A 24,325-nucleotide genomic window follows, 5' to 3' on the forward strand; every position below is an offset into this window, starting at 1 on the left:
CACCTGTGGAACGGTCGTTAAGACACTAACAGCTTACAGACGGTAGGCAATTATGGTCACAGTTATGAAAACTAAAGAGGCCTTTCTACTGACTCTGAAAAACATCAAAAGAAAGATGCCCAGGGTCCCTGCTCATCTGCGTGAACGTGTCTTAGGCATGCTGCAAGGAGGCACAAGGACTGCAGATGTGGCCAGGGCAATAAATTGCAATGTCCGTACTGTGAGACGCCTAAGACAGCGCTATAGGGAGACAGGACGGACAGCTGATCGTCCTCACAGTGGCAGACCACGTGTAACAACACCTGCACAGGATCGGTACATTCGAACATCACACCTGAAGGGACAGGTACAGGATGGCAAAAACAACTGCCCGATTTACACCAGGAACGCACAATCCCTCCATCAGTGCGCAGACGTTCCCCAATAGGCTGAGAGAGGCTGGACTGAGGGCTTGTAGGCCTGTTGTAAGGCAGGTCCTCACCGGACATCACCGGCAACAACGTCGCCTATGGGCAAAAACCCACCGTTGCTGGACCAGACAGGACTGGCAAAAAGTGCTATTCACTGACGAGTCGCGGTTTTGTCTCACCAGGGGTGCTGGTCAGATTTGCGTTTATCGTCGAAGGAATGAGCGTTACACCGAGGCCTGTACTCTGGAGCGGAAGCGATTCGGAGGTGGAGGGTCCGTCATGGTCTGGGGCAGTGTGTCACAGCATGACAATGCCACCAGCCATACTGCTCGTTCTGTGCATGATTTCCTGCAAGACAGGAACATCAGTGTTCTGGCCATGGCCAGCGAAGAGCCCGGATCCCAATCCCATTGAGCACATCTGGGACCTGATGGATCGGAGGGTGAGGGCTAGGGCCATTCCCCCAGAAATGTCTGGGAACTTGCAGGTGCCTTGGTGGAAGAGTGGGGTAACATCTTACAGCAAGAACTGGCAAATCTGGTGCAGTCCATGAGGAGATGCACTGCAGTACTTAATGCAGCTGGTGGCCACACCAGATACTGACTGTTACTTTTGATTTTGACCCCCCTTTGTTCAGGGACACATTATTCCATTTCCGTTAGTCACATGTCCATTTCCGTTAGTCACATGTCTCAGTTGTTGACTCTTGTTATGTTCATACAAATATTTACACATACATGTAAATAAATGCAGGTGACAGTGAGAGGATGTTTCTTTTTTTGCTGAGTTTAAGGAATTTGAAATTATTTATACTTTTATTTTACTACTTAAGTATATTTTAGCAATTACATTAACTTTTGATACTTAAATATATTTAAAACCAAATACTTTAGGACTTTTATTCAAGTAGTATTTTACTGGGTGACTCACTTTTACTTGAGTCATTTTCTATTAAGGCATCTTCACTTTTACTCAAGTATGACAATTGGGTACTTTTTCCAACACTGCATAGCAGTAACACTTTATTTGGATAGTAACATTTTAACTAACCATTTACTAAACCTAGCCATAAACTTACCCTAACTTTAACCCTTATTCTAGACCTCACCCTAATCGTAACTTTAGCAAGCAGTTGCTTATCAACATGTTCAACTTCATTAAAAAAAACAAGTTTTCCCATCTCAAAATGTACTATAGTAAGTGCCTATTAAGTGCCAAATAAAAGGTAACAGGGTTGACCATTTCATCTTAAAATCAGCCATAAACTCCCTTGTGACATGGGGAATGGAAGCTTGTTGTGTACTACAGGGAGTGACAATTGAATGCAAGCTTAACAAAATAAATGTTAAAATATTTCTAACCTATGGGTAACAGGGGTTGGACATGTTATGCTCGACCCACTCAGTTTTCCACCACAAAACACCAGAAAATGGCCAAAAAGAGTAGATCCAGCTCACCTGATTTTACACTGTGATTTGACTATTAGATGTTCAATGTCTCTTATGAAGAAAAAAACATATTTAAAAGGAATATATTAAAATGAGAGTTTAGTTCACATAACAGGGTTGACCTTAAAATGAGGGACAGACATAAATAAATGACGGGTCGCCACTGAGCTCGGGCAATTTGGAAGCAGTTGAACCGCTCTGCTTCAGTACATATAATCAATCTGGTAACCAGGGGAACTGTTATTAAGGGCTGAGAACAGGCTCTGATGAATAGAGGATAGAGTGTAGTCAGTACATCTCTTAAATAGAGCGGCCTCAGCAAGTGTACGGTTTCTTTTCCAAAACATCAGCAGGCAATTCAACATCCTAATCCAATCATAACCAAAGGGGGTCAACAAATGATGAATGTTACTTTCAAGAATGTTGCTTTCTCTACGTGTTTGATTATTTTTCACATAAAACACCAGGGTCTAAAATGATAATGATGATTGGTATGCAATGTACTTACATGTATATTGGATTCTGGTAATGCAGTTATTACTAACCCTGGACCTGAAGAAGTAAACGATGTTCAAGCCCAGCACTAAAACACCTGATTCAACTACTCTAAGCTCCTCATGACACTCACTGTATATAATACTTGTATAGAACAAGTCAGATATGTCAAATCAGAGGATATGAAGAGTACAGGATCTTCTATTCTAGGATATTGGGCTATTTAGGGATTCCAAAAAGTGAGAGAAAAAAATATTCTGAAATCTGTCTTGCCTACTACTTAAAATGCATACTGTTGTCGCAGCCGGCCGCGACCGGGAGGTCCGTGGGGCGACGCACAATTGGCTTAGCGTCGTCCGGGTTAGGGAGGGTTTGGCCGGTAGGGATATCCTTGTCTCATCGCGCTCCAGCGACTCCTGTGGCGGGCCGGGCGCAGTGCGCGCTAACTGAGGGGGGCGGGTGCACGGTGTTTCCTCCGACACATTGGTGCGGCTGGCTTCCGGGTTGGAGGCGCGCTGTGTTAAGAAGCAGTGCGGCTTGGTTGGGTTGTGCTTCGGAGGACGCATGACTTTCGACCTTCGTCTCTCCCGAGCCCGTACGGGAGTTGTAGCGATGAGACAAGATAGTAATTACTAGCGATTGGATACCACGAAAAAAATTGGGGAGAAAAGGGGATAAAATTTAAAATAAAAAATAAATAAATAAATAAATAAAATAAAATAAAATAAATGTAATGCATTAAGCAATAAAAAACAGCATAATAGGCTCCTCCGTTTGAGAATATGTCATCTAATACGAAATTGCGTTCATTCCCGCCATTCATTTTGGTACAGAGCGTCCCCTCAGCTGATTATCAGCTATTGTCAGACAGACGTGGGCCTCAAAATATGATTCTCGTCCTCAATAGTGTGCAGCGAGTTCTACTAGGTGAAAAGCGGAAAGGAGTATGACATCCTGGCATTTAAAGCACAATAAAAAAAAAAATGAAATTTCATACTATAAAAAAAAGAAAAGTGCATTCCCAAAATGCCTACTATTTAGAACGCAAGTACCTGGATTCAGACATGGCCATAGCCTTTTCTCACAGGGTATCTTGCCTAATCTCTCAAAACCTTGAGCAGGAATTGAAACCATAATGATATGGCAATATATTCTAACAGTATTTGTCAATATCATAACTTCATAATGTTGTTTTTTTATAGCTTTGGTACTATTTTCACAAGTAACACTTGTAACGCAGCCAGTCTTACATTCAAAACCTTCATTGTGCATACATTTTGTTTGTAGACATCTTTCACCACACAACCTATTGATCCAAAATATAAGTTTACTGGGAAATATGATGAGGACATTGGTTAAATCACCAAAACACAACGTAATGATATCTTCTCAATTTAGTTCCTTTAACAACCAGTTAATTCAAAAGCAAACATTTTTTAGATACATATTTAAAAATAGCCCTTTGAATGTAGTATGCTAAATTACACTGTTTCACATTAGGCAATACACTTGCACTACCAATTAAAATTGGACTGAACATCACATTTCCATAATTTCTATCCCATGTGTGATCAAAGAAGACATCATTCACAATGTAATCAAATTAAAGAAATTAAAGAAACTATGTTTAGCAGGCACTAGTTTGCATCAAGACTGTTTTGAGTATTTGGCCATAGGTGCTCATCGAAAGCTCAGTAAATATCCTCATTGTTCATGAACCCGGAGGAAAACCTTTTGTCACGACGGATCTAAGCCTGACATACAATGCCTTCAGAAAGTATATGCCCCTTGACTTTGAAAGTTTCTACAAGTGCAGTCAAAAATAACATCAAGTGTTATAATGAAACTGGCTCTCATGAGGACCGCCACAGGAATAGAAGACCCAGAGTTACCTCTGCTGCAGAGGATAAGTTCATTAGAGTTACCAGCCTCAGAAATTGCAGACCAAATAAATGCTTCAGAGTTCAAATAACAGACACATCTCAACATCAACTGTTCAGAGTACACTGCGTGAATCAGGCCTTCATGGTCGAATTGCTGCAAAGAAACCACTACTAAAGGACCCCAATAATAAGAAGAGACTTGCTTGGGCCAAGAAACCCGAGAAATGGACATTACACAGGTGGAAATCTGTCCTTTGGTCTGGAGTCCAAATTTGAGATTTTTGGTTCCAACCGCTGTGTCTTTGTGAGGCGCGGTGTGGGTGAACGGATGATCTCCGCATGTGTATTTCCCACCGTAAAGCACGGAGGAGGTTTTATTGTGTGGGGGTGCTTTGCTGGTGACTCTGTCTGTGATTTATTTAGAATTCAAGGCACACTTAACCAGCATGGCTACCACAGCTTTCTGCAGCGATATCCCATCTGGTTTGCGCTTAGTGGGACTATCATTTGTTTTTCAACAGAACAATGACCCAAAACACACCTCCAGGCTGAGTAAGGGCTATTTGACCAAGAAGGAGAGTGATGGAGTGCGACATCGGATGACCTGGCCTCCACAATCACCCGACCTCAACCCAATTGAGATGGTTTGGGATGAGTTGGACTGCAGAGTGAAGGAAAAGTGCTCAGCATATGTGGGAATTCCTGCAAGACTGTTGGAAAAGCATTCATCATGAAGCTGGTTGAGATAATTCCAAGAGAGTGCAAAGATGTCATCAAGGCAAAGGGTGACTACTTAGAAAAATCTCAAATATATTTTGATTTATTTTAAGTTAACTTATGGATCAAATCCCTTTAGCGGGATCGATTTGACAACACCCGGTGAAATGGCAGAGCGCCAAATTCAAATTAAATTACTATAAATATTAAACTTTCATGAAATCACACATGCAATACACCAAATTAAAGCTACACTTGTTGTTAATCCAGCGTCAGATTTCAAAAAGGCTTTACGGCGAAAGCAAAACGTGCTATTATCTGAGGACAGCACCCCATCAAACAAAGACAGACGATCATAATTCAACCCGCCAGGCGCGACACTAAACTAAGATATAATTCATGCCTTACCTTTGACGACCTTCTTCTGTTGGCACTCCAATATGTCCCATAAACATCACAAATTGTCCTTTTGTTCGATTAATTCCATTGTTATACATCCAAAATGTCAATTTATTTGGCACGTTTGATCCAGAAAAACACTGGTTCCAACTCACGCTACATGACTACAAAATCTCTCATAAGTTACCTGTAATCTTTGTCCAAACATTTCAAACAACTTTCGGAATTCAACTTTAGGTATTTTTTTCCGTAAATAATTGATAAAATTTAAGACGGGAGAAACTGTGTTCAATACCGGACGAAAACAAAGAAAGCACGTTCCAGGTCGCGCGCACCAAATCATTAGAGTCCACCTGGAGTGACACAGGAAAATAACAGGGCTACTTCTTCATTTCACTAAAGAAAAACCTCAACCAACTTCTAAAGACTGTTGACATCTAGTTTAAGCTATAGGAACTACAAGAATATTTCTATTAAAATATATTTCTATTAAAAACGGCCTTGCCATATAAAACCAATGGAAAACAGATTGACATCAACAAAAAATTCCCTGGATAGATTGTGCTCGGGGTTTCGCCTGCCAAATCAGTTCTGTTATACTCACAGACTTTATTCAAACAGTTTTAGAAACTTTAGAGTGTTTCTATCCAAATCTACCAATTATATTCATATCCAAGCTTCTGGGCCTGAGTAGCAGGCAGTTTACTTTGGGCACACTTCATCCGGACGTAAAAATAGCGCCCCCAATTAACTGTTTTATTTTGGTTACTACATTATTCCACATGTGCTATTTCAGAGTTTTGATGTCATCACTATTATTATACAATGTAGAAAAGAGTAATAATAAAGAAAAACCCTTGAATGAGTAGATGTTCCACTATGACTGATAGTGAGTGAGTGAGTGGAGTGTTGTTTCTCTTTGCTTATTTGAGCTGTTCTTGCCATAATATGGACTTGGTCTTTTACCAAACAGGGCTATCTTCTGTATACGACCCCTACCTTGTCACAACACAACTGATTGGCTCAAATGCATTAAGAAGGAAAGAAATTCCGCAAATTAACTTTTAACAAGGCACACCTGTTAATTGAAATGCATTCCAGGTGACTACCTCATGAAGCTGGTTGAGAGAATGCCAAGTGTGTGCAAAGCTATCATCAGGCAAAGGGTGGCTACTTTGAAGAATTTCAAATATAAAATATATATTTTTTGGCTACTACATGATTCCATGTGTGTTATTTCATAGTGTTTATGTCATCACTAATATTCTACAATGTATAAAATAGTAAAAATAAAGAAAAACCCTTGAATGAGTAGGTGTGTCCAAACTTCTGACTGGTACTGTATATGGAAAATAAAACTATTATATTTTGGTTAGACAATTATACAACCCTCTGAGTCAATACAGGTTATAATCACCTTTGGCAGTGATTACAGCTGTGAGTCTTTCTGGGTAAGTCTCTAAGAGCTTTCCAAACCTAGATTGTGCAACATTTGTCCAATTCTTCAAGCTCTGTAAAATGTGTGGTTGTTTATCATTGCTCGGCAACCTTTTTCAGGTCTTGCCATAGATTTTCAAACAGATTCAAGTCAAAACTCTAACTAGGCCACTCAGGAACATTCACTGTCTTCTTGGTAAGCAACTCCAGTGTAGATTTGGCCTTGTGTTTTAGTTTATTGTCCTGCTGAAAGGCAAGTTCATCTCCCAGTGTCTGGTTGAAAGCAGACTGAACTAGGCTTTCCTCTCTGAGCTTGCCTATGCTTAGCTCCATTTAGTTTTGTTTTTATCCTGAAAAACTCCACAGTCCTTAACAAATACAAGCATACTCATAACATGATGCAGCCACCAGTATGCTTAAAAATATGGAGAGTGGTACTCAGTAATGTGTTGTATTGGATTTGCCCCAAACATAACACTTTGTATTCAGGACAAAATGGTAATTGCTTTGCCACATTTTTTTGCAGTACTTTAGTGCCTTGTTGCAAACAGGATGCATGTTATGGAATATTTTTTATTCTGTACAGGCTTCCTTGTTTTCACTCTGTCCATTAGGTTAGCATTGTGTACAATGTGGTTGATCCATCCTCAGTTTTCTCCTATCACAGCCATTAACCTCTGTAACTGTTTTAAAGTCACCATTGGCCTCTCTGGCAACTGATTTAGGAAGGACACCTCTATCTTTATAGTGACCATCCAAAGTGTAATTAATAACTTCACCATGCTCAAAATTGTAAAAAAAATAAAATAAAAAAAAAGGGGATATTCAATGTCAGCTTTTTATTTTTACCCATCTACCAATAGGTGCCCTTCTTTGAGAGACATTGGAAAACCTCCCTGATCTTTGTAGTTGAATCTGTGTTTGAAATTCCAGGCTCGACTGAGAGACCTTACAGATAATTGTATGCGTGGGGTACAGAGATGAGGTAACAAAGGGGTTGAATACTAATTGCATCAAGACACTTCAGCTTTTCATTTCTTTTTTTATGTTTAAAAAAATCTAACAACATAATTCCACTTTGACATTATGGGGTATTGTGTGTAGGCTTAGTGACAAATGAAATCTCAATGTAAACCATTTTAAATTCAGGCTGTAACATAACAAAATGAGGTAAATGCCAAGATATGTGAATACTTTCTGAAGGCACTGTAGGTCTGCATTGAAATCATTGCATGCCTCATCCACGGCCTGAAGGAGGGTGGTACGCTCATCGGGATGGCAATCATACATCTTCCACCTGTATTGTAATTGTGTCTTGTATTTTACAGTATCTTATTGTACTTATGTATTGTAGTGGTCCTAAGAGCATGGCACTAGCAACACCAGTTTTCCCACTGGGGTCACATACCAAAATGTGTGGACTGTAAATGGCATATATTACAGTAGTACTGTACTGTATTGGCCAATGCAATTTTAGTAAAGCAGTGGTGAAAAGTGAGTGTATCATTTTGTGTGTTGTACTTAGTCAATTGAAAATTGCCATTCTGATGATCTGTTTTGAATTTGACTAAAAGTTGTGAAAATTTACCACATACTTGCAAAAATTGCACCAAAAGTGATAATAAATAAAACTAACTACCAAAGCTTCATAACTACCTGGATGCAGATGCAGGGTCTCGTTGTTGCAGAAGTCTGTGAAGCAGCAGTGCCTCTTTGAGACGTTCCGGGAGCTGTAGCAGAAGACTTGTCCCCTCATCTCGGCCGGGGACAGACAGGACTTGACGGCCTCCTCCTTCCCGTTGATCAGCATCACAGAGTTCCAGCAGGCCCCGTCCGCGCCTGTCTCACAGGTGTTGTTGGTACATAGCTGGCACACACACTTCAGAGCTGAAACAACAGGGTGACATCAGACGTCTGGCTTAAGACATTTCTTAGTACACTCCTACGTTTGTGATTTTCTAGAGCCTTTCTTGCCAGGCTTTGCATATCACTTAGACGTCTGAAGAACATTAACAGCTGTATAACTCATGTTTCAGAACAAGCCATCTCAGCTACAGCATGGAAAACAGTATTTTTTTAATCAATTCAGTGGCAGGGGAAACAAGTATAATGCCTGTTCATTTAGAACCCAGATATTAACACCCAGATGACCTTGTGCTCTTCTTGGAGATTCTACCCACTCCTGTCCTGATTCGATGAGGACAGCATGGCTCTCCTACTTGTGAGGTAGGTCTATACTATCGGTCTGTGTCCATCTTTTATAAGGGCAGAGAGGTTTTCCTGATTGGACCTGCAGGGAATCTCTCAGATCATTCTCTCAGGTCCCTGCTACATGTCTGAGCGAAGCTCGATTTCTCTGAATATCAGAACGCCCTCAGATGTTCGCCAACACTACTGATGGGAAGATGAATAGACTAATCCATTCCAAATGTATGTTGTGTTCAAAACAGTGAAATGTGGTAATGACTTCACTTGTCCATATTTTACATATGCCTTTACAAGATTCCTGGGTGACTTCCTCCATCACGAAGTTGGAATTTCACTTTTTAATAAGAGTATGAATTCATTTTTTGTATATATACACTGTCACAAAAGTATTTGGGCCCGTTTCCCAGATTGCGTCTATTCCTGACAAAGCGAGCAACCTTTTTGCTGCAGAAGTAGGCATCAAATGGGTCTGGCTACCTGACACTGACTAAATGATGACCAAAACACACCTTAAATGCAGGGTCAGTCCCTGATAATATGTACTCTATTGTCCCTTAACTTACAGAGAACGGAAACGTGTCTTTATGCTCACAACTCAACCGAGACACACACACACACACACATACCCCTGAGGGTCTGGAAGCAATGGGTCAGCTGCAGTGCAAAGCCCCTAGAGCAATGGGATCTAGGATGATGCCAGCAGCCCTCCAGTTGCCAGCGCACTCCAGATTTTGCCTGTCTAAGGTGGGATCGAAACTAGGCTTCCTACCTCCAGATTTTGCCTGTCTAAGGTGGGATCGAAACTAGGCTTCCTACCTCCAGATTTTGCCCGTCTGAGCTGGGATCGAAACTAGGCTACCTGCGGCTCCATCTACCATTGAGTGTTTACATTATACACTGCCCTTCCCATTAGCTATCGCGAAAGAAGAGGGTTGTATGGCAAGCATGGACAGGCACACTAAGATACAAGAGGGTTTCTAGCATAAGAGCCACTCTATTGTGAACAGTTGGATGTCTGGTAAATTATACCTACTCATAAAGTCAGCAAATTACACAGTGCCTATGTACAATAAAGATCTAACTAATGGGGAAACCAGCTCTGACATGCAGGCAACCTGTGGCTCTGGATACTATGTCTTGATTGCCATCTGTGGTTCACAATCATGACAAATCACTAAAACCACACTGCAATTATTACTACAAGCAGCTGATATACTGTAAATGGTCACCTCATAATTATCTTATAGTGATGATTGGGTCTCACTTGCTGTTCTTGCTTATCCCCATGGGCTTGTAGAATTTTGGATAATTATTAATTGTCATAACCACAGTTATCGTAATAATTGTTCATTTTTGTTGAAAAATGTAACCTTGTACTGCATCTTGAAATGTGTTAGACATACACTCCCTTCCTTATGTATTTGGACAGGGAAGCTAAAATGTTTACATTTGGCTCTATACTCCAGCATTTTAGATCAAATGTTTCATATGAGGCGACAGTACAGAATGTCATCTTATTTGAGGGTATTTTCATTAATATCTGTTTTACTGTTTAGAAATTAAAGCACTTATATCTAGTCCCCCTATTTGAAGAAGTCACAAGTATATTTGGGCAAAATTCACTTATAGTGTATTAAAGTAGTCAAAAGGTTAGAATTTACTTTAAGTTTAATGTATTTGCACAAAAGAAAACAGGTTAAACACCAATATAGACAAAAAAAATATATATATATACTTTTTTTAAAACAGTGTGCAGGTGTGGTTGGAAGCAATATACCACAGGAGGTTGGTGGCACCTTAATTGGGGATGACAGGCTCGTGGTAATGGCTGGAACAGAATCAGTGGAATGGTATCAAATACATCAAACACATGGTTTCCAGGTTTGATGCCATTCCGTTTGCTCCGTTCCAGTCATTATTGAGCCGTCCTCCCCACAGCAGCCTCCACTGCAATATACAATATATACGTACAAAATAAAAAAAATAAAAAAAGTTTGTTAAAACAGATAAAACCTACTAATTATATATGTAAAAAAGTATCAGTAGTCACAAGAAAAAGAAAACGATTAAATGTGTGAGTGTGCGAGAGTTAGGCTATATGGAGGATGCCATGATTAAGAAAAATTATGAATAATTCATTAATAATGATGAGTGAGAAAGTTACAGAGGCTACAACCAAACATGCTAACCTTTGTCCCTCTAATCATTCATGATGGTAGCATCCACATAAATGTAAACATGTTCAGAAACATCTTCACGTGTGCTAGCAATGCAGAGGTCCTGGGTTCGAGCCGAATCAAAAGAAGGAGCGGTACTCACTAAGCAAGCACCGTGATGTCCTTTACTCAAGTAGGCCCTTCTTCGAAATAGCCGTAATCAGCAGAATACGTGCTAATGCCAGGATTTTAGATCATTTGACATAGATTCTGTAAAGTCTCTTAAACAGTCTGCACCATCAAGGCACAGACCATACAACATTGTGGTAGGATATAGTCCAACCAAAACCTTTGAAAATGCTTGGTATTTGAAAATGAGAGAAGATGAATGAGTAATATCCAACTGTTTTATGTAAATAGGCCTAAGTAAAAAAAAAAATACCTCCTACTTTATCGGGGGCTTTACTGTTGAATGTAAAGAGCCTCTATTCATGAGTTAACATTACATCTACCCATTCATAGAAAATAAACTTCCATCATAGTACTGTAAATAAAAAGTTTTAAAAGCAACATAATAATAAAGAAACATGTAAAAGGTATTAACATTTGTGTTCGGTTCATTTTACAAAGGTGGAACAAACTGAGCCTCAGGAAAATACAATTCATTTTAACACTATAGAGTAAATTAGGTTTATGAAAGAGTAGCCTACAGCCTACACAAGTCATATTGCACATGAACCTGTGAACGTCTATCACGTTGATTCAAAATAAACCACGTTTAAGACTGATCTTTTGACATTAGCTATTTTTCAAATGATTACACAGTGTGTATATTGCATACTGTTCAGGGTCCAAAATGTGTTCACAAAAAGATATGTAGCAAACTGTATCATACATGAACGGCAGTCATCATATGACTGCGTCTACTCAAACTATCAGGCTGTAAATTTGAAGTCCAACTAACGAACGTTACAGCATAAACAGTACTCGACTTGGACTGAAATAGGTCCCGGTAATCATTTTGGGTGCCGGTAAGGTTTATATTTAGGTGCAGGAGCCGCACAATGCTTTTGAGCTAATATTCTATAAAAGGAACCGAAGCTCAAGCAGTAGAACGTTTGAGATGCCAGTACTCCGGTGAGCTCCTGACCGTCAAGAAATGAGCATAAAACACAGCAAAAGAGCCTACAATTACCGCCTAAAATACCCATAATACATGCAGTGGTCGCACAGTTTAAATAAGAAACCCAGCGAACGTTTGTCATATAGCCTACCTGTGCTCAGCTGTGCGACAGATAGAAATATCAACGCCGCTTCAACCGTGGGGAGCCTGGTACGAGTCATGGCCGGAGGAGCACCATCTGCTTGGTTCGCGGACGCCTGTCTATACCGTTTTTCTAGAGTAAATCATTACTTTCGTGGTAAATCCGTCATGTGCACACTTCGCATTGCTCCACTAAATAACAAGTGAGAGAACTGAATACGCAGTAGGGTGATTTGCTCCGCCTCTGTTGACTGGAATTTAAAGGGATTAACGCTCAAGCCCACCGATAAAGACATACGAATGAGATAGTTCTGAACGAACGCCCCTTAACTGTCGAATGTCTGAGAAGTTGTCCTCTATAGCCTATGTCAATAGCAACCAGTTAATCGTGGAGCACATTTGTCTGTCATAAACACAAATTTGCGCCTACATTCAATAAGTTTACCATTTATAAATTGTCCTGTGCTAGGGTTAAGGATTTCCCCAAAAAATCATAGAGGTACAATTAAAACATGTTTGTGAGGACTGATGACCCAACCTCTGCATCTGGCACCACAATCAGCTGCATTCTCCTTTTCTCATTTACCTATTTAGGCATTTCAGAAGACAATATTGCCTTGCCGCAGTAAAGCAATATTGTCACCAGTCAAAACATCTAAGATAAAAGCCTATATAAAAAATAGATCCAAGTCTAAGATAAGCAATATTTTGTTTTCCCATTTTACTATCTATAAAGTCGTTAATAAATCGTTTCAAGTTTCAACGTTTATTCGTCACGTCAGTGGCGGTTCTAGCGTGTATGGCTCCCTGCGCGAACCCCCCCCCAAAAAATGTATCATAACATTTAAAACTATATAAATATAAAAATATATACAAAAATAAGACTCATAAATATCAAAAAGAAATAAAGAAATAAAATAATATATAAATACAAATAAAAAAGAAAACCTGATTATTACACTATTGCTAACAAAAAACACAATTCCTATCACACAAATAGAATAACACACTTATAAAGAAGAAAACCTGATTATTACACTATTGCACTTCAAACAAGAAACACAGAAACTAAATTGCACAACTGCCATCTAAACCCTGACCTTTCTTGCCTTCCCTGATGCAGTCATCAATTACATCATCATAAGAAATCTGCCCAGCAATTGCATGGTTAATACTGATGACAGCAAGGCCACTAAGGCGTTCCTGTGACATGGTGGACCTCAGGTAGGATTTGATGAGCTTCAACTTTGAAAAGCTCCTCTCTGCTTCAGCTACGGTCAATGGAAGAGTAAAACAAATTCTCAGAGCAGTCCACAAACGTGGATACATTTCTGAGAGCTCCCTTTCGTGTATAAATATCAGCAGCTCAAGCAGGGTCATGGTCTTCGATGGCAAGTCAGGCAAGTTCTTCAGTTCCCGTGCAAGCTCTCTGCCATCCTGAGTGTTCTGAGTGTTCTTTATTGTGCAGTGTCATACTAAGAGCCTCACATTGTTCTGTCAGCTCCTCATTTGAGATACTTTGGCAGGTTGACAGCACTCCAAACTTCTCTCCCACATTTTCCAATATAGAAAATCTTTCCTGAAGGGCTGAGGTTGCAGCATCAACGACATTGATAAATGTCACCACCAGCTTCTTCAGTGCATCACTCAAAGACTCATCAAATGATTCGTATGAAAAGTGCCACTTTGTGGACCTCAGCCTTTTTTGTTGTAGAACGGCCTCTACATTCATACCCTCGCAAATATCCTTGGCTGATGTTTGTGCAGTCATAAAGCCTGTTGCCCTGTACAGTGGGGAGAACAAGTATTTGATACACTGCCGATTTTGCAGGTTTTCCTACTTACAAAGCATGTAGAGGTCTGTAATTTTTATCATAGGTACACTTCAACAGTGAGAGGCGGAATCTAAAACAAAAATCCAGAAAATTACATTGTATGATTTTTAAGTAATTCATTTGCATTTTATTGCATGACATAAGTATTTGATCACCTACCAACCAGTAAGAATTCCGGCTCTCACAGACCTGTTAGGTTTTCTTTAAGAAGCCCTCCTGTTCTCCACTCATTACCTGTATTAACTGCACCTGTTTGAACTCGTTACCTGTATAAAAGACACCTGTCCACACACTCAATCAAACAGACTCCAACCTCTCCACAATGGCCAAGACCAGAGAGCTGTGTAAGGACATCAGGGATAAAATTGTAGACCTGCACAAGGCTGGGATGGGCTACAGGACAATAGGTAAGCAGCTTGGTGAGAAGGCAACAACTGTTGGCGCAATTATTAGAAAATGGAAGAAGTTCAAGATGACGGTCAATCACCCTCGGCCTGGGGCTCCATGCAAGATCTCACCTCATGGGGCATCAATGATCATGAGGAAGGTGAGGGATCAGCCCAGAACTACACGGCAGTACCTGGTCAATGACCTGAAGAGAGCTGGGACCACAGTCTCAAAGAAAACCATTAGTAACACACTACGCCGTCATGGATTAAAATCCTGCAGCGCACGCAAGGTCCCCCTGCTCAAGCCAGCGCATGTCCAGGCCCGTCTGAAGTTTGCCAATGACCATCTGGATGATCCAGAGGAGGAATGGGAGAAGGTCATGTGGTCTGATGAGACAAAAATAGAGCTTTTTGGTCTAAACTCCACTCGCCATGTTTGGAGGAAGAAGAAGGATGAGTACAACCCCAAGAACACCATCCCAACCGTGAAGCATGGAGGTGTAAACATCATTTTTGGGGGATGCTTTTCTGCAAAGGGGACAGGATGACTGCACCGTATTGAGGGGAGGATGGATGGGGCCATGTATCACGAGATCTTGGCCAACAACCTCCTTCCCTCAGTAAGAGCATTGAAGATTTTTTTATAATTTTTTATTTTACCGTTATTTTACCAGGTAAGTTGACTGAGAACACGTTCTCATTTGCAGCAACGACCTGGGGAATAGTTACAGGGGAGAGGAGGGGGATGAATGAGCCAATTGTAAACTGGGGATTATTAGGTGACCGTGATGGTTGAGGGCCAGATTGGGAATTTAGCCAGGACACCGGGGTTAACACCCCTACTCTTACGATAAGTGCCATGGGATCTTTAATGACCTCAGAGAGTCAAGATGGGTCGTGGCTGGGTCTTCCAGCATGACAACGACCTGAAAGACACAGCCGGGGCAACTGAGGAGTGGCTCCGTAAGAAGCATCTCAAGGTCCTGGAGTGGCCTAGCCAGTCTCCAGACCTGAACCCAATAGAAAATCTTTGGAGGGAGCTGAAAGTCCTTATTGCCCAGCGACAGCCCCGAAACCTGAAGGATCTGGAGAAGGTCTGTATGGAGGAGTGGGCCAAAATCCCTGCTGCAGTGTGTGCAAACCTGGTCAAGAACTACAGGAAACGTATGATCTCTGTAATTGCAAACAAAGGTTTCTGTACCAAATATTAAGTTCTGCTTTTCTGATGTATCAAATACTTATGTCATGCAATAAAATGCAAATTAATTACTTACAAATCATACAATGTGATTTTCTGGATTTCTGTTTTAGATTCTGTCTCTCACAGTTGAAGTGTACCTATGATACAAATTACAGACCTCTACATGCTTTGTAAGTAGGAAAACCTGCAAAATCGGCAGTGTATCAAATACTTGTTCTCCCCACTGTAGTTGCTGAGACCTCTCTCTGTCTTTCTGAGAAGACTGACTGCAACATCCACATGCATACTGGGAGACTGCATCAGCTTGCTCACATGTTGGATCTGGCTCAAGATGTCATACCACACCACTGTACAGATGCTGAAGCTGACAAGGACTGGGCCTCAATCTTTATCACAGGGTCTTTGGCTTGATCCTTCAACTCAATCAGTGCCTCTCTCACCGGTGCTGCCTGATACCTCAGTGGCTCGACACCCTTAACGTTACTCTCCCATCTTGTCTCAGTCTTTTTGTTTTTTTCAGGATGGCTCATCGCTGTGTGGAGGCTGAGAACAAGGTGTACAGTTTGTGTAAGATGCCAAAGTGGCATCGACAGAACTTTTAGCAGCATCAGCCACAACCAGGTTCAATGTGTGAGCCACACATCGCACAAATATAGCTCTTGGATTCATTTCCAGAGTCTGGCTTGGACACCTTTGTTTTTGCCTCTCATGTTGGCCCCGTTATCATAAGACTGTCCTCTGCAGTCCTCAAAAGGAATTTTTAGCTCCTCTAATCTTATGAGAATCAGGGATGCCAAATGTTGGCACGTGGACTCCTCTGCCTCCAGTAACCCCATAAAAATGTTCCTTTATGTGGGGCTCCTCATTCAGTGAGACAATTCTAATCACAACTGACAACTGTTCAGTGTGGCTGACATCTGGGGTGCAATCTAGAATGATAGAGAAAAATTGTCAGCTTGATATCACTCACCATTATTGAAATGACCTTGCTGCTCAACAAATCAATGAGTTCATTCTGTATTTGGTGGCCAAGGTAGCTGGTGGTGTGACTCGAGGTCCCTTTTTGGAACACGGTTATGGTGCTCTTTCATGACTGGATCAAATTGTGCCATCAGGTGAACCTCTGGGGAAATTTCCATTTGATGGAGAGTACAGTGTCTGTGTGTCCCCTTAGTGCCAGATTTCTAATTGCCAGAGACTGCACAATAGTAATCAGATGTGTCAACACCTCTCTCCATCTTATCCTCTCAGCCTCCATAAGTGCCATCTCATGCTTATCAATTTTTCCCCTTTTTTGATCCTCATTGCCAGTTCTTTCCATGTTTTCATGCAGTTTTGGTGTTCTGGACTGTTGTCGTGTGAAGTCAGCAAAGAACTTGCATGTTTCCAGTCCGTCAGTCCTGAGTTTGCTAAATTAATTTTCTTCTTAGAAACGAGTTTGCAGCAGAAGCACAAGAGGCTGTTTCTTTCAGAATACACCAACCAACTTCTAGGGATTTTTTCACCACTCACCAAGGTCTTCCTGAAATACTAGTGGTGGCAACTTCTTCCATCACTCTCATTCCTTGGGAAAACAAAGTTAGGTGGTACCTCAGTTGGTCCTCTGCAAACTAGTTGTGTCTGAATTCTGTCAGTCAGAACTGAAGGCCAGTCAGTAGGGTCTGTAGACAGTGGTTCATCCTCTGTCACGGATTTGGTGGGGATGCTGCTACAGTACAGGCATTTCTAATGGAGAGCACATGGGCATTAGTTTACACAGGTTATTCACAGCATTTATAGTGGTGGAACATCCCACATACATACCCAGTAATAATAAAATCATCATTGTTACCTACAATATGGAAACTTAAAACTTTGCAAAAGGGAAATTATTTATTTTGTTTATGCTATGCAGGGAAGCACACAAACACGTGCGTGTACCCACACACACACATGCACAAACACACCTGAAGAATCCTGCTGGGGAGAAGTGGAAGCGAATGGGTCTTCATTCTCATCCTCGGACAACATTTGTGAAGACACCGGTGTGGCTGAGGAGGTGGATGGCTCCTCATCCTGAGGTTCCGAGATCATTTCTGAAGAGGCCTGTGTGGCTGAGGAGGTGGATGGCTCCTCATCCTGAGGCTCCGAGATCATTTCTGAAGAGGCCTGTGTGGCTGAGGAGGTGGATGACTCCTCATCCTGAGGCTCCGAGATCATTTCTGAAGAGGCTTGTGTGGCTGAGGAGGTGGATGGCTCCTCATTCTGAGGCTCCGAGATCATTTCTGAAGAGGCCTGTGTGGCTGAGGTGGATGGCTCCTCATCCTGAGGCTCCGGGATCATTTCTGAAGAGGCCTGTGTGGCTGAGGAGGTAGATGGCTCCTCATCCTGAGGCTCCGAGATCATTTCTGAAGAGGCTTGTGTGGCTGAGGAGGTGGATGGCTCCTCATCCTGAGGCTCCGGGATCATTTCTGAAGAGGCCTGTGTGGCTGAGGAGGTGGATGGCTCCTCATCCTGGCCAGTGCCAGAGGGTGCTCCAAAATATTTCAGTAGTGCCCCTTAATTTGCATTGAAATACAGTATGTGAGTCTGACACCCTAAATACATCTGTTGCACAATTAAATATGCATGTCATTATGCACAATTTATCAAACTTTCAGAATAGGAACCAAATGAACCATACAACCTCGTTGGCTAATTCTAGGCAAAGGACACACCAAAATACTCAATATATCACAAAAGATACAAAATATCAGCATAATATAGACATCTTTTAACCTTTCAGTGATACCCATCCCGGATCCGGGAGCATCCTCATCAAAAAAGCTGACTAGCATAGCCTAGCCTAACGCGACAGGGATATCATATAATATAATTTCATGAAATCACAAGTCCAATACAGCAAATGAAAGATAAACATCTTGTGAATCCAGCCATCATTTCCGATTTTTTAAATGTTTTACAGCGAAAACACAATATGTATTTATATTAGCTAACCACAATAGCCAAACACACAACGGCATGTTTTCACCATGTTTCCACCGCATAGGTAGCTTTCACAAAACCCAGAAATAGAGATAAAATTAATCACTAACCTTGAACAACTTCATCAGATGACAGTCTTATAACATCATGTTATACAATACATTTATGTTTTGTTCAAAAATGTGCATATTTGAGGTATAAATCGTAGTTTTACATTGCAGCCACCATCACAAATAGCACCAAAGCAGCCAGAATAATTACAGAGAGCAACGTGAAATAAATAAATACTCATCATAAAACATTTATGAAAAATACATGGTGTACAGAATGTCCATTTCTTCTGTCGAATTAGCAACTTTGGCTAGCATTGTGGCGCGAACATGCCCATCAACTCTTGGCGCTTGGAACGAAAAATTCCAAAATTCCCAATAAACGTTGAATAAACTGGTCAAACTCGGTTGAAAATCCTACTTTAAGATGTTCTTCTCATATGTATCCAATAAAATGAGAGCCGGAGCAATTCGTAGTGTATACCGAATGCTTTTCAGAAGACAATGTGAGGTTCTCCTGCGCGCCGTCGAAAACTGACAAAAGACCGGACCTGCCACTCCAAAAGCTCTTATTCGGCCTCACATCAAGCTAGACACCCCATTCAACCTTCTACTGCCTGTTGACATCTAGTGGAAGGCGTATGCAGTGCATACAGATCCATAAATAAAAGCCAGTTGAATAGGCAGGCCCTGACACAGAGCCTCGTTTTCAGATTTTTCACTTCCTGTATGGAAGTTTGCTGCCAAATGAGTTCTGTTTTACTCACAGATATAATTCAAACAGTTTTAGAAACTTCAGAGTGTTTTCTATCCAATAGTAATAATAATATGCATATTGTATGATCTAGAACAGAGTACGAGGCCGTTTAATTTGGGCACGATTTTTTCCAAAGTGAAAACAGCGCCCCCCTATTCACAATAAGTTTTTAAGTTAGCCTACAGCATTGGAAATTCCCTTTACTGAGCTCAGGACCTAGTCAATACAATCACAGAAAACCTTTATGTCACCTCAATGAAAGTTAACCAAATCAATGTGCTAGTTAGTTTGTAATCGTTTTGCTGCAGGCTACACACATTGTCATGATGAAACTGTGTGAAATTATATCCAATGTTATGTAAGCTAGTTGGACAGAAAACGGAATACTTTAGCCCTATGTATAATAGCATAGCAAGCAACATAGTCTAACAAACATAAGTGTTATACTAGCCTATTTCATTACTCATAAAGAGATGACATAGCTGCATACCTTTATCTTTTACGCGTTTCTCCTCTTCTTCTTTCCTCTTTTTCCTACACTGGGCACCTGATGGCTTAGACCTTTTCTTATCCATGTGTGTTGATTTGGCACTCGAGCATCAAGACATTACCCATCCCCCAACACTGTCAACCAAGAGTCCAGACTAAACCAATTCACCTTGGTGGTGTGCAGACTGGTTTTATATTATTCTTAACGATTTTGCAAAAAAACTGGAAAAAAACGCAACAATATGTATGTGAAACTATATATTCACAGTTCTATGAATTAATTGTGGTTTATTTGGTGCATTTCATAGTGTGACTGATTTTACTAATCACATTAGTACTGTACAAAGTTAGATGTGCGCTATTTGATAGATTCCCCCGCTCCCCCTTCCTCGTGCTTCCAGTGGGGAGACCGGAGGTCAACCTATCCCCGCCCCCCTCCCCATCTCTTACTTCTAAGTGGGAAACCATCCCAGGCAATAGCCTGCCTAGCTCACAAACTAGAATCAGGGTGCCCACTCCGACAAGGTTAATTGACCCACAGTCTCACACAGTGACATGATATCATTGGCGTGACGTGCAAATGAGCAATAGAAAACCGATCGCGCGAATGTCACCATTCCGAATTTTTTTGTGCCCCGTGCCGCCCCACGTGCACAGTATACAACAGGCGTACGTGGGTATACAACAGGTGTAAAACAGTACAGTGATAATTATAATTATAATAAAAATAAAAACCACGCAAGAACTATGATGCGAGTTAGAAACATGAGAATTCAAGTATATACAGGTCAGCTCATTCAATGTGCAGGGGTACTGGAGTGCCTGAGGTGGGTATAGACATAAAAAAGTAACTGGTAGTAGGATATACAGTACTTTCAGAAAGTATTCATACCTCTTGACTTATTCCATGTTTTGTTGTGTTGCAATCTGAATTCAAAATTTATTTATTTAATAATTTTCTCACCCATCTACACACAATACTCCATAATGACAAAGTGAAAACATCTTTTTAGACCAAAAAAAAAAATCGAATTTATTGAAAATGTAATACAGAAAATAAATGTACATAACTATTCACACCACTTAGTTAGAATGACCTTTGGCAGCAATTACAGCTGCGAGTCTTTCTGGGTAAGTCTCTAAGAGCATTGCACATCTGGATTCTACAATATTTGCATGTTGTTTTTTAAAAACATTTTAAGCTCTGTCAAGTTAGTTGTTGATCATGGCTAGACATCTATTTAAGTCTTGCCATAGATTTTTAAGCCGATTTAAGTAACTAGGCCACTCAGGAACATTCAATGTCATCTAGGTAAGCAACTCCAGTGTATATTTGGCCTTGTGTTATAGGTTATTGTCCTACTGAAAGGTGGATTTGTCTCCCAGTGTCTGGTGGAAAGCAGACTGAACCAGGTTTTCCTCTAGGATTTTGCCTGTGCTTAGCTCCATTCCGTTTCTTTTTTATGCTGAAAAACTCCCCAGTCCTTGCCGATGACAAGCATACCCATAACATGATGCAGCTACCACCATGCTTGAAAATATGAAGTGGTACTCAGTGATGTGTTGTGTTAGATTTGCCCCAAACATAACACTTTGTATTTAGAACATAAAGTTCATCTTTGCCACATTTTTTTGCAGTTTTACTTTAGTGCCTTATTACAAACAGGATGCATATTTTGGAATATTTGTATTCTGTACAGGCTTCCTTCTTTTTACTCTGTCATTTAAGTTAGCATTGTGGATTAACTACAATGTTGTTGATCCATCCTGATTTTTCTCCTATCACAGCCATTAGACTAACTGTTTTCAAGCCAGTATTGGCCTCTCCGGCAACTGAGTTAGGACGGACACCTGTATCTTTGTAGTGACTGTGTGTATTGATAATAACACATTGAATAATACATCAAATAAATAATTATTTTACCAACAGCGTAGGTTTTGTGCCTAAGTGGGTACAAACCTGTGGATGTGCATAGAGTCAGTGAGGATAGTCTGTTGGAGGGAGAGCAGTAGCTGTTACCCACTGGGCACACCCCCTCATTTCAAATGTGGAAATGTGTGTAATATTTGGTTGAGACGATCAATGAGATTTCAACCTTTATTCACCCACTCATAAAGACAGCCAGAAGTTTGTGTTATCACTATGCTTTCAACCATCTAAAAGCACAGCAAATTCCAATGGAAAACATCTAAATGTGTAATCCCTTTGCTTTCAACCATTTACATAACTAAATTGGTAATACAATGTCAGATACTTTCTATTTATACAACAATTTAACGTGTTAAAGCACAACCAAATGACTTGGATTGCAGTTGAGATTACATTAAAAGTACACGGTACAAGTGATCAATGCTGTACAAGATTCTGTGCAGATTATTGAAGATCTGAAGATCTCAGACCTGCGACCTTTGCATGCTCTTGAACATGCACGCTTTCTATGATTACATAAGACATTTATAGTTACAGTAACCTTAACATGCGGCAATGGATATGTAACTCATTTTAAAGTTGAATAATTACGGTTACATTAGTTTGTAACATAGGCTATTTACTCTATTTTAAAAAAGTAATTTTGAATTGTGTTTGGTTGACAAAGAAACCAAATATCAACATTTAAAAGGATCTCTCACGCTTGGATAGTTTCATTTGAACCCTTGGCTTAATCGTATTCTTTAACTTGTATTTTTGGTTTAGAATGGAGACATGAATGCAACATATTTGTTAACTTGTCGACAAGTTAATAGGTTACTTACTGTTTTACAAAAGTGATATTGAATTGTGTTTGGTGAAACCAAATATTAACATGAAGGAGATGCAGCTTTTATGCCACTGACTTAGTCCGGCTTTAATTCCAGTTAGTCTACAAATTAATCATTGATATATTGGATTCACGTCTCCATCTCAACCAAGAATCAAAGTTAAAGAGTAGTACTAAATCAAACTTTGTTGAAAGAGCATTTAAGGTTTGATTAGATTTACATAGTTCTAGTCTTTAACTTTAGATAGATTTTTGATTGAGATGGAGACATGAATCCAACATATCATTTATTAATTTGTAGACAAGCTGGAATTAAAGCCAGACTAAGTCAGTGGCACAGATGGAACTGTCCAACCAGAAGATTACATCTCCTTCAAATGTTGATATTTACAGTAGCTGCATTGACAACCAAACAATTCAAAATCCAGTTTGTCTACAAAATGAATAATTGATACAGTTGAAGTCGGAAGTTTACAAACGAGTTTTAATGAATCCAACATGTGTTTTTCAACCACTCCACAAATTTCTTGTTAACTGTTTTCACTTTGGGAAAAAATCGTGCCCAAATTAAACGGCCTCGTACTCTGTTCTAGATCATACAATATGCATATTATTATTACTATTGGATAGAAAACACTCTGATGTTTCTAAAACTGTTTGAATTATATCTGTGAGTAAAACAGAACTCATTTGGCAGCAAACTTCCAAACAGGAAGTGAAAATTCTGAAAGTGGGGCTCTGTGTCAGTGCTTGCCTATTCAATTGCCTTATATTTATGGATCTGTATGCACTTCATACGCCTTCCACTAGATGTCAACAGGCAGTAGAATGTTGAATGGGGTGTCTAGCTTGATGTGAGACCGAATGAGAGCTTTTGGAGTGACAGGTCCGCCCTATTGGCAGTATTCAACTGTGCACCAGGGAACCCCACATTGTCTTCTGAAATGCGTTAGGTATACACGACGAAATGCTCCGGCTCGGACTTTATTGGATACATATGAGAAAAACATCATAAAGATGGATTTTCAACCGAGTTTGACCAGTTTATTCAACGTTTATTGTGAATTTTGGAATTTTTCGTTCCATGCACCAAGAGTTCTTGGACATGTGCGCTCCACCATGCTAGCCAAAGTTGCTAATTCGACAGAAGAAATGGACATTCTAAAACCAAACAACGATTTATTGTGGAACTAGGACTCCTTGCACTACATTCTGATGGAAGATCATCAAAGGTAAGAGAATATTTATGATGTTATTTCGTATTTTTGTGGTATATGTTGGCTCCAACAAGGCGGAGAATTGGTGGGCGCTGTCTCACAATATTGCATGCTGTACTTTGTACTAAAGTTATTTTTTTAAATCTAACACAGCGGTTGCATTAACGACCAGTGTATCTTTCATTTCCTGTACATGTATTTTGTAGTAAAGTTTATGATGAGTTTTTTGGTTAGATTACGTGACTGT

General features: G+C 40.3%; 1 protein-coding gene across 1 annotated transcript in view; it reads right to left on the reverse strand.

Moving 5' to 3' along the window:
- LOC139538431 (activin receptor type-1C-like) overlaps positions 1–12,560 on the reverse strand; it is a 38,488-nt gene extending 25,928 nt beyond the window's left edge. The window contains exons 1-2 of the mRNA XM_071340439.1: positions 12,428–12,560; positions 8,446–8,676 (exon numbers count right to left, since the gene is read on the reverse strand). Coding sequence (XP_071196540.1) covers positions 8,446–8,676; positions 12,428–12,497 — 301 coding nt within the window. The 5' untranslated portion in view covers positions 12,498–12,560. The remainder of the gene's footprint in view (positions 1–8,445; positions 8,677–12,427) is intronic.
- Between the last annotated feature and the right edge of the window lie 11,765 nt (positions 12,561–24,325).

The sequence above is a fragment of the Salvelinus alpinus genome, chromosome 14, assembly GCF_045679555.1.
Source record: "Salvelinus alpinus chromosome 14, SLU_Salpinus.1, whole genome shotgun sequence".
In the NCBI taxonomy this organism is placed as follows: domain Eukaryota; kingdom Metazoa; phylum Chordata; class Actinopteri; order Salmoniformes; family Salmonidae; genus Salvelinus; species Salvelinus alpinus.